General features: G+C 38.6%; 1 protein-coding gene across 2 annotated transcripts; it reads left to right on the top strand.

The window, feature by feature from the left end:
- Positions 1–955: 955 nt before the first annotated feature.
- mmaa (metabolism of cobalamin associated A) lies at positions 956–10899 on the top strand. 2 transcript variants are annotated; one of them, XM_044190716.1, is made up of 7 exons: positions 956–1059; positions 1412–1841; positions 2695–2817; positions 3068–3238; positions 4106–4191; positions 5464–5613; positions 9706–10899. In XM_044190716.1, the coding sequence occupies exons 2-7, from the start codon at positions 1412–1414 to the stop codon at positions 9991–9993; spliced, it is 1248 nt and encodes a 415-aa protein (XP_044046651.1). In that variant the 5' UTR covers positions 956–1059; the 3' UTR covers positions 9994–10899. The 2 variants fall into 2 exon arrangements, with proteins under 2 accessions (XP_044046651.1, XP_044046650.1); XM_044190715.1 differs by having other exon boundaries at positions 966–1052.
- The last annotated feature ends 765 nt before the right edge of the window (positions 10900–11664 follow it).

Below are 11664 nucleotides of genomic sequence, written 5' to 3'. Positions count from 1 at the left end.
ACGTGGGTGGTATGGTTGCACAGTCGTTAGTACTGTTGCCTCCCAAGAGTTTGCACGTTTCTCCCAAATTCCACAGACAAGCACGTCAGGTGGACTAGAGACTCTGAATGTCTATGACTGAAAGTGTTCGTGTGAGTGTTTGTCTACTCTGTTACAGCCCCGTGATGTACTGTTAATCCATCCTTCTTTTATTCCAAACGGAGTGAAAACAAAATGTAATCAGGGCTTTGAAACACTAATAAAGTATGCACTAAATTAAAGAGTTCTAACAAACATAATTTTTTTATAAAATGTATTTTTATTGATGCAGATTTTGTGCATTTTCCATCATTATTGCTGTAGGGGTTTTTTTAGTATTGCAAGTCTAATTCTAACTCAAATTTCCATTATTTTACTAAATGATAGCCCATTCATTTCTTATTATTTTAATGTCTGCAATGTACTTTGTGAGTCCAAGAGCCCATCATATAAAAGTTCTTCATAATTATACCTGTTTGAGTAGCTTTGTCCAGGACAGGCCTTTCTTAATAACAGTTTTGAATGGTTAGGTGCTTTTGTTGACTAATTAAACTATGAGAATTAACAAGTTTTGGTGAGATAAATTCAAGCTGTAAGTAGTTAAAAAGTTCTATAATGTTACAGGAAATTATCCAAGCTGGTGCCAGACCCCAGGGGCCCCAAAACCCCAAAACCCCAGGTGCAATTTGTGTGCAATATAAATAAATGAATTACTAGCTTCAGAAATTACATAAATTTGTTTTACAGTACTCTGCTGCCATCTGCTGGTTAAAGTTATTTAGTGTCATTAGATTTTCAATTTGACTAAATACTTTTCGTAAATGATTCATAACGTTTAATTTTTTTTTTTACAAAGGCTGTGTCAAATACGTTGTAGTATATATCTTTATTTATAGAGTTTAGAGATATTTTTTTGTATAAATTAATCGACGGAACTGTTTGTCGGGGGCGGTGCCGTACGTCAACGGAAACAGGAAGAGGATGAATGAAACAACCGTCGAAATGTTGTAACCTGTAACACCTCCATGAAGCTGGTACGAGGTCAGCGTGAACTCTCATTTCAGACTTAATGGACAAATTGTATAAAGTGTTTGTTGGCTATATTTTTAACAACTGTATTTACACTCACAGGTCGGGCAAACGTCGCGTTGACGTAACGTTAGCCTAACGTACAATGGAAGATAACCGTGAACAGTTTTGTAACTTTGGTGTCTGGAAGTTAACGTTATTTAGCCATGTTACAGCTAACAATACATGTTTTAGCATGACATACCGCAAAATTCATGGGTCCGAAGAGGACACAATATGCGGTCTTCTAGGGTTTATTTGTCATCTATGTCCTAACATAAAATCACCAGCGACTCATTGTTTTTCATCCTGTTTCTCCTCCTAGATGCCCCACATTTACCATAAAATGCGACGGTTTGACTTCTCCCTCCTCCGCCACACCTCTTCCCTTCCCTCCTCATTCAGTGTCCCCACAGTCACCAGGACATGCTGCCTCCACCAAAGGGTCTTCACTGGTGCCCACACCTGTTATAAGAGCCCCATCCCGGGTCACAGCTGCCAGCACAGGAGGGGTGTGAGCACAGCCCTCAGGCAGCACATACAGGACCTGAGTGGGCCTGAGCAGAGACTGTTGAATAAACTGTACGAAGGGCTGATCGGAGGACAGCGGGCGTCCCTGGCTGAGTCCATCACTTTGGTGGAGACCCAGCATGCCAGGAAAAAAGAGCTGGCCCAGGTGCTGCTGCAGAGGGTGCTGGCCTACAGGAGGGAGCAGGAGAGTCGTAATGGAGGGAAGCCGATGGCCTTCAGAGTAGGTGTGTGGTCTGAGTAGTCAGCTGGACATGTGTGAAGACAACACCATGGCATCTCTGTTTTATTATGTGCAAACTGCAATTGTTCTTTTTGTGTAGGGGATGTAGGCATACCCTCTGTGCACTATACTGTACACTCCCTGGCCACTTTATTAGGTACACCATATACAATTTAATGCAATTCAATACAACAGATCTGCCACAAAATCTACATTTAGGAAGATTATAATATTCAGTTTTTGTTGACACTGTCAGAGAGGTCTTACACTCCTGGATGATTTAAGGATACTATAGATTTATTGTATGCCATAAGTTAAATTATTTCAACTTTGTTTCTGAAGCAAATTCAAAATGCTTTGTCATAGCGATTGTGAACAAAACACTGAGTCATAGTTTCTGGATTCATTAAAAATTGACCTAAAATCCAAAAGTGAACTGATTTTAAGTGTGCGCACGCAACATAATTGTAAACTTGGTGGTTGGATGTTCCATACTGAAATGCACCTTGGCAGTTGTAGTTGACTTCCCTTATTTTTTATGTACACAGGCTTGTACCTTTGACTTTTTACCAAAGAACCACATATTTTCTTCTGACGCTGTTTCAAAATTTATATATGCAGTCAGTGAGAGCAGTGCTCCACACATGAATTTCACACGCTGATGCTCTCTACACTTAGTCATGCCAATGATCGGTAACAGGGATTTTTTTTTTTTTTTTAAGAGAGCTGCTACATCGGTTTAGTCACCAGTGTTAGTTTCACACCTGTAGGGTTGAGATGTAAAGTTATAAGAAGTCAAAGAAATCAGTTCTTGGTGCCATTTTGTTGCTGATTTAATCGCTTTGTTGATTTCTCAGGTCTGTCCGGTCCTCCAGGAGCCGGGAAGTCGTCCTTCATCGAGGTGGTGGGGAAGATGTTGACAGGACGTGGACACAAAGTTTCAGTGCTGGCTGTTGACCCATCGTCCTGCACTACAGGAGGTAGCATCTGAGACACAGATCATCTTTATATGATACTGATAAAGAGTTGATATTGGGTGCTTTACAAGACACAATACATTTATGTGGGACATTGTAATGTGATGTGTAAAGATTTTTTTTTTTTACTATGTTTGTGTATATTTTGATGTATTAATTAGGCTACAATTATATATTTGTAGAATCAACAGCAGCACTGTTACACTAATGAATGTTGTTAAATTCACAAACTGAATGATCTCTCTTGTTGCAGGGTCTCTGATGGGTGATAAGACTCGTATGACTGAGCTCTCGAGGGACATGGATGCTTTTATCAGACCATCTCCGGCCTCAGGAACACTTGGTGGAGTCACCAGAACAACTAATGAGGCCATTGTTCTCTGTGAGGGCGCGGGATATGACATTGTCCTTGTAGAGACTGTAGGTAAGACACTGTGATTTCCAGGTGGAACTGGTGGATTTTTCCTGTTGTAATCTACACCTTTTTAAATACAAACATTTTTGGTATATTTTCTTCCTTTTAATTTTTTTCTCCGTTACTCGTCCATCATATTAAAGTCATTTCAGTTACTTTAAAAAGCTGAAAAGTGGCAGTACAGTGTTTGATGTTCATTAGTAGGGCTGCGTATTGATACAAAATGTTTCGATATCAGTGTCAGAATGACACAATCCCTTTTCTTGTGTTTAACAAAATAAGCCAAACCTCACAAATTCATCAATGTTCAGTGCTGTAATAACACTACCTTACAAGAACTTTGCCAAATTAAATACTATATAACATTATCAAAATTTGTGTTTTTGATTAAAGAATAAGAATTAAAAATAACAATCTCAGGAAGTATTCGTTGCAACTCGTAGTGCTACAGCAACCATTCGGTCAAGTGTTGAGGTTTGATACCCAGCCCTATTCATCAGACACCTTCTTTGCATCTCAGAGGCTAGAATTTATTCAGTGTGATGAATCTGAAGTTTGTGGAAGCTCATGATTATTGAAAAGAACTTATCAACAAGTCCTGACCAAGATTTTTCTTTTTTTTTTACTTTGTTTTTTTCTTTTAACAGGAATTACTTTTTATTTCTCCTGCTCATGCATGGCACTGTAAAATCAAATGAACTTGCAATGTAACTGCAGGATACACCATTCAAATTGGTGGCTCTTTATTGTGGGTTTAGCTTTAGATTTTCAGTTGGTCATTGATTTACGTTGGTCTGATTAGCTCAGAGAGTCAGCATCATATTTTGTCATATTGTTGGTCAATTGTGACCCTCAAATCTGTCTTTTTGTTGCCAGGTGTGGGCCAGTCAGAGTTTGCAGTGGCGGACATGGTTGACATGTTTGTGCTTCTGATTCCACCAGCAGGGGGCGACGAACTTCAGGTCAGTGAAGGCATCAACAAGCCCATCAGTGTCAGATGTTGTATCAACTGCTTAGGACTGGAAGAGAGAGAATATTAGATGTGCAACGTTAAATAATGCTCAGATCTAATGTGGCAGGTTATACAGTTGGTTCTGATACTGGTATTAAAGCAGTTTACTGAATATTAGTATTTATTGCTGTTGCCTTTAGAGTGTCCAGTAATTATGTCCTGGCGTGTGTTTTATGAATTCAGTAACCTGGGAGCAATACATTATACAAACTTCAGATAAGTTTTATTACTTTTGCACATACAAATTTTGAGTTAAAAGTTTTAGTTAGAAGTTTTTATGAAGTCAAAACACATTTTGATTTTAGCCTCATTATTCTTACACCACAGATAACGTGATGGAGGAAATAGATGATCTAATCTACATTTTGAATCACCTTCCTGCATAAATGCATTTACAAATGTACATTATAAAGGATAAACTGACTTTTGTGTCCACAATTTATGTAAACAAAAGTATGTTGACAAAAACTATATGTTAATCAATTTATTAATTAGCTAAATTAATGACTTAATTAGTGTAACTCATTAGGATTAATGTTATGGTGATTATGGGATATTAAGCAGCTCAAGTGGCATTTGTTTTAATTATTCTAATTATATCTTAAATTAAACACATTGCCATAGAAACATAAAGATTAATCAAACTAACATAAACAGTAAACGTATGTTATTCAAACTGTAGCACAGTATTCCCAACAGCACAGACAATTTAACTTGTTTAAACTATATTTTGCAGGCGTGCCACAAAACTATGTGACATATAGACCTTCAATTGCATTGAGGTATATGAAATATTATATTACTCAAATCGAGCGAAATAACATCTTAATTGGATAAAGGCCAAACAACATTGACAGTTGCAGTCATTCTGTTCATCTACACCAGCCTCAAGTCACCAGCTGTATACAAAGACCTGAAGTGAAACTACATATCAACAGGTGAAAGGCACTTTTTAGAGTAACTGTTACAAATAAGCTCTCCGCTTTCCTTGTCTTGGATCAGTCAGAAGCTGACATCAGTGAGGGATCGATAGACAGCAATATCAGATTAATAACAGATCGTATTGGTTTCTTCAAGTAAACTGGCAACCAACCACAGCTCTATCCATCCATCACTCTGTACACAGATCCCTCAGCAGATTAGGTGTCTAGACATCAGATTTATTTACAGTGTTTTGAGAAGTTAATGACCCCCCCTCTTTAATGCCAAAATCTCTGTCCAGGGTATCAAGAGAGGCATCATTGAGAGGGCCGACTTGGTGGTGGTGACCAAGTCGGATGGAGACCTGGTCGTGCCAGCTAGGAGGATCCAGACTGAATACACCAGTGCACTCAAGCTGCTCAGGAGACAGTCCAAGTCCTGGAACCCTAAGGTGTGTGTGTGTGTGTGTGTGTGTGTGTGTGTGTGTGTGTAGGCAGTGTAGTGAGGGAGGAAGCCAACAACAGCATGATTAGGCATTTAAAAAAATAAAAAAAGGTTAATTGACAAGTGTTCAACATTTGACCCACTGGGCAGCCGCAGCACAAGTGTCACTGCTCTGTGGACCCAACAAGCCATCCCACTGAGAGGTCAGCTGACCCAGGAGGAGGGAGGGAGGGAGGGAGGGAGGATGATGATGATGATGATGATGATGATGATGTCATAGCATAATGACTTCAGTACTGCAGTGTCTCAGCCCTCCCCGCATGTCCCAGCTCACCCGCCTGCATTCCTGGCCTTGTCCCTTTGTTTTTCCCAGCCCAGTGCAGCATCTGCCCACTGGGCAAGCTGCCAGGAAACACTCCCACCCCCACCCCTCACTCCTGCTGCTCTTAATACTCTGCTGCTGTGTCATGCATTTCGCTGTGTCATGCATTTCGCTCAACATAAAAGCTGATAGGCTTCATTGTCTCCTCTCTGTATTTATCCTTACCTATGCTGTCTTGCCCTCTTTTGTGTCTATCTGTTTGGCCTACACTGCCATGATCTATGATTTTAGTTTCTCACTGTCTGTCATCTTCATCAGTCTGCCTTCTATTGTCTACCTCGCTCAGCGTGAATACATGAATGACATAAATGCTACTTTGATTTCTAAGTTCTTGATAATATGTGAAAAATCTTGAGACCTAATGATAAAGTACTTTCACTAACAATTAGGGCTGCAACTAACAAATATTTTCTCAGTCGATTAATTCTTTTTAGATTTGGACTTTTTGCTAAAAAAGATTATAAGATAAGATTGATTATAAAAATTGTTGCCAATTAATTTTCTGTCAATTGACTGATGGTTTCAGCTAACAATATGAATTCTCAACAAATTGAAAGTGTCAATTGCTGATCTATCTACAAGTTAACCTTGAGTATGAGTAGTAGCCTCTGTTAATGTCCTGGTCTTAAAGGAGCACTCCATCAATTTTACATGTTAAACTCAATTTACTAGTCACGGAATACAGCTTAGCCTGTGGAAACGGTTGAATAATGCCTTCTCTAACACTGGAGGAACTTTGTCAAGTCTGAGGAAATGATTCAACTGAAATCTCATCTCAAGATCTATTTATTCTCAAAGGCATTCATTTCTATGCCACAATTTATTCTTATTCTTTAACAATTTATTGTCTTTAAGTATTCATTCAAATCCTTGTTTTATCGTTTTTTTGTAACCTCGAAGCACTTTGTAACCATGGTTTGGAAAAGTGCCATATAAATAAACTTTTACTTAGTTGCTCTACTTACGTCTAATCTCAATATGAGCTTGTAAACAACATTACAAACAGAGTCCCTGCGTGGAGTTAGAAAGATGTTTGAAAGGCGTTTACAAGGCAGGGAGGATCTTACAAAAATGCTATTGAGTTGGATTATGGGAAGTGTAGGATCTGGTGTTTTTGGAGCTTGACCTGTCTCTTGCAAGTCTCTCTGACAATTTTCATAAAAGGCAAATTCATCAGGAGAAAGTAGTTCCACTGAAAACTATTCACAGTGAGGTCTATGTTATCCAGAGAAACAGGGACATTTTTCATTGCTGTGAAAAATGGGGTGAATGTGATGAGTAGTGTGAAGCACTTTGAGTGGTCAGAAGACTGAAAAGGCGCTATACAAATACAGTCCATTTACTATTTACCATAACTCCATTGTTCTGGTGTGGAGGCGGAAATCTCAAAGACAGATACAGTACTTTAAAACAAATAAAACCAAAACTATCTGCATGGCTAGGCACCAGTAAGGCAGTATGTTTATTTATTAATTTTATTTTTTGAACTAGCCCTTTTAAAGAAGATAATTAGCAAACGTGCAGTACGTTTAGTCTCACAAATGTTGATTTCCTGCTTTTGCATCAGACTCAGATCAAATCCTTGTAAAATGATTAACTTAATGATGTAATTAGAGTATTCATAATTGGCTGTTGATCACAGGCTTCCAATATTTATCAGGCTGTCACATTTAACTTTTTGATTGCCAGTTGATGTCAAATTATCTCCAAATGATACATGTAATTTCATTACACTTTAGCAGTGTTGAGTATCTGTTGGGTTTATTTGATATCAACACTGAGGTCTCTTTTCTCTCCTCCTCCTCCAAACTCCCATTTCTCATTTTTATTCACAAGTGTGTAATGAAGTGATTTAAAAAAAAAAACAGAAGTTAACCTTTTTATATAAGCAGTTTCATGGGTCCTAAATGCACATCTGAATGAATGCCCTGATTTTTTTTGTATTCCTAAATCTGAGGCACTTTCACTTCTATGTCTACTTTGAATTTGAATGTTACCCTGAATTTCATCAGGTGCACTTGAATCTGTAGCAAGCTCTGACAAGAGACATGCAGTCACTAGTGCTAAAAACATAAGTGACATTTATCCCCAGATTGCTTGCGTGAACAAGGTGTTATGGGGAGACAAAAACTCAACTACACTGTTTCTAAAGTGACATGACAGCTTCTTACAGGGTGGAAGATGCTCAAAATGCTCTTTGATTATTAAAAACGAAGCTTAATGTACCTTTAAATTATGTCTTTGGCAAAAGACACCTACACTGTTTTGTTTTACAATGTAGAAGGAACAGTATTTCTTTCAGTAGTTGTTTTTCGCATTTCTGTTTTACATGCTGCATATTGCTGAACCTAAGGCACAATGCACATTAATCAACACCTACATTGATTTTGTTTGTTTTTTTAATGTAAATGTGTCGGGGTTAGCTTAACAGCCAATTTGCACCCGTAGGCCCAAAATAAGTAAAACCCAATGAAAACCACTATACAAAGTGTCACAATAAATATATGAGGGGAAAAAACTGGCATCTTAAACAAGCTATACCATCAAACGAGAATAAAAACGCTTATTGACAATTTAGAGTTAATCTACAAAAATGTCAGATCATTCACAAGTACATATCTAATAGATATCTCTTTTTTTTTTTTTTTTTTTTTTTTTTTTTCAAGAGATGCAACAGTTGTGAAATTCTGGGCCGATACCGATGTTTAAAATAACAGTTTGGCCGATACTGATGTTTTTTGTTGTTGTTTTATTTAGTTTTTGTTATTTATTGCCTCTTTTGTGCCAGGGAAACAGCAAAATCTTCATTATAAAAAAATAACTGAACTGTTTTAAAGTCATTCAGCCCTTCATTACATTCTTTGAATGAGCATCAATTCAATCATACAAATATATGAAACAACCTTTAATATAACCTTCTTTCACATGAAAAAGATTATTTTTTTGAAAAATTACTGTTTCAACTTTTTAGCCTGCTATACAACAAATACAAATAACCAACACAAAATTTAGCCAGCACAAGATTGATGCGACACAACAGATAAACATCGGCCACTACCATTGGTGAATGTCATCCTATATGCCGGTAGGCCGATAGCAGTCAACAAGGCGAATATTGACCAATACCAATGTTTGGCCTATATATTGGTGCATCCCAGTTTTTGGGTATTTGTGCCTTTACTGGGCAGCTTACTGTACAGAGACAGACAGGAAACAAGGGGATAATGAGGAGGGTATGACTTCAACAAGGGTCCTCAGCTGTAATCAAACTGGGGACTTGTTGTTATATGTTGTGTGTCTCAGCCATTTGGCTATCAGGACAAAAAAACATATTTTAAGTTTGATTTTCTTTTTTAAAATGCTGTATGCAGTGGATTTCATAGGTAGGGTGTTCCAGAGGTAGAGCATCTGAGTGGGACAATATAGTTGCCTCTGGCAACTACCTTGTTTTCCTGGAGGTACTCTCCATGAGTTTGACAAAGTGGCTTAAAGGTGGACGTGCTGTTCCATATAAAATCTTAAATATGAGACACAAGTCCATTTAACATTTAAAACTTTCCATACTGTAATTAAGTATGGAAGGCAGTTTTCTGTGCCTTTGGTGACATCCTCAGGTTGAACAGTCGAATTGTCCAGACTACCACCTGACTGTTGAAAGAGAGACGCTTTAAATTCACACATGCATCCCGCACCCCTCCCCCCTAACTCCCTCCTCAGGTGGTGCGTGCGTCCTCACACACCGGTGAGGGCATCCCAGAGGTCTGGGCCAGGATGGAGTCGTACCGGGATGCCATGTTAGCGAGCGGTGAGTTGCAGGGCCGGCGGAGGGCCCAGCAGAAGGTTTGGATGTGGAGTTTGATCCAGGAGAACGTCCTCTGCTATTTCCAGAATCACCCCAGTGTCAGAGAGGCTCTACCCCACCTAGAGGAGAGGGTCACCAAAGGAGCCATCTCCCCAGGCCTGGCTGCTGACCTGCTTCTCAAAGCCTTCTCATCATCATTGTAATCAGTGGGACTGCACTTTGGGAGAAGGATGAATGCGTCATGGCTGATCAGGGCCACTCAGTGCCAAGGAAAGTCAGGACAGAGTGAGAATATGTGACCTTGACTCTGTGGTTTGCACAAAAAGAAGCAGCCTTGCTCCTTTTACACTTCATTTGAAATTTAAAACACCTAAGATAGAAGTCACCCCTCCATAGAAACTTCAGTTTCTGCATGCTTTAATCCAAATCAGGAGAGGGCTGAGAGTGCTGACAGTTGCCACTTCTCGCCTACAGCTTCAAGACACATCCACATTTGGACAGTGGATGGCAAAATGAAAATTTCAATTGTGTTTAACAGTGCTGTGAGATATGAAACAGGCCAACAGCCTGGTTTTCTAAAGCGGATACTGGGATTGTCTTCTTGGACAAGAACACTACAGACCCTTGTAAACCATTTTTATGAGTAGTACAAAACATACAGAGGATTGTAAAGGCCATGTTGTTATGTTTGGAGAGTAGTTTGCACAATACCCATCACTTTTACGAACAGGGTCCTTAAATGGTGAAGCTGTGACTTGTTCATGCCATAAATATCAACATGACTAATACTGTGGAAGTATAATCTGTGATAAGCTGTTTTTCTTGCCCACCCTCCTCATACAGTGATAAATAATACACACTATTTGTAACCCCAAAAGAAAAGTGTTAATAACAGGATCAGGCTTAGAGAAATGGGATTTGTTATGGTCACTTGATTCTCTTGTTGAACGGCCATGAACATTGCTCTAATAACAAACTTATAAAAGCAACTGGACTGGACAAAATGTGTTTTATTCACTATTTTTGTTTCTTGAATTTATATTAAAAGAATGCTGTGAATCGTAAATGGATAAGTGAATAACATTAAATCTGTCAGTACAGTTGGCCGAGCCATTCTCTCTCCTTGTGTTTGCTCATGATATGAAAAAAGGGGGAGTGATTAATGTTACCTCTACGAAAATTAGTCCTGAAATGTAATGAAATTTTGTTCCTGCACTCTGGAGCCAGAAATGTCAGTGCTAGGTATCCCCCAAATGAGTCGGCTGCACAGTTGTTTCTAATTCAGGCATAACACACTTTAATATTTTCAGAATTACTTTCATAATGCACTGCACTCCTGGGCACCGCCAGAGAACTAAAGACAAAGAGAAGTCACACACTCATAACTCCGGTGCAGCTACTTTATTAATTTAAACAGACGTGCTGCTTTATTCAGGGTAAAGCAGTAGACTCCAGTGTCAGTGACTTATGCTTGTATAATCTATACAACGGGTATTTCCCAATCACATCACAGGCATTATGATAATCTCCTGCCTAAAATATCGTTGCAAACTAAGGCTGCAACCAACTGTTATTTTTACAATCTATTAATCTTTTTTTAATGAAATCTATTAATCATTTAGTCTGTAAAATGCCAAAAAAAATTGTGATATACCCCTCACATCTAACATCCAACAAGTGGACATCTGAAAATGGATGTCCAATAACCCACAAATATTCCATTTATGATGATATAAAACTGAGTAAATCCTCACATATGAGAAGCTAAGTTTTTTCAGGAGTTCTGTGTGACTTCTCCATGTTTTATGATGTTCTTCCATTAAGCCTGCACCTTAAACAATATACAGGGGATGGACAAAATAACATGAAGTATA

This window comes from Siniperca chuatsi, linkage group LG3, assembly GCF_020085105.1.
Source record: "Siniperca chuatsi isolate FFG_IHB_CAS linkage group LG3, ASM2008510v1, whole genome shotgun sequence".
Classification (NCBI taxonomy): Eukaryota; Metazoa; Chordata; class Actinopteri; order Centrarchiformes; family Sinipercidae; genus Siniperca; species Siniperca chuatsi.
This window is presented reverse-complemented; position numbering and strand designations above follow the sequence as displayed.

Bases quoted from the DNA above. Each gene is read 5' to 3' on its own strand.
- mmaa (XM_044190715.1), top strand. The intron at 1,842-2,694 runs GTGTGTGGTCTG...TTGATTTCTCAG, and splicing joins GCCGATGGCCTTCAGAGTAG to GTCTGTCCGGTCCTCCAGGA. The intron at 5,614-9,705 runs GTGTGTGTGTGT...CTCCCTCCTCAG, and splicing joins CCAAGTCCTGGAACCCTAAG to GTGGTGCGTGCGTCCTCACA.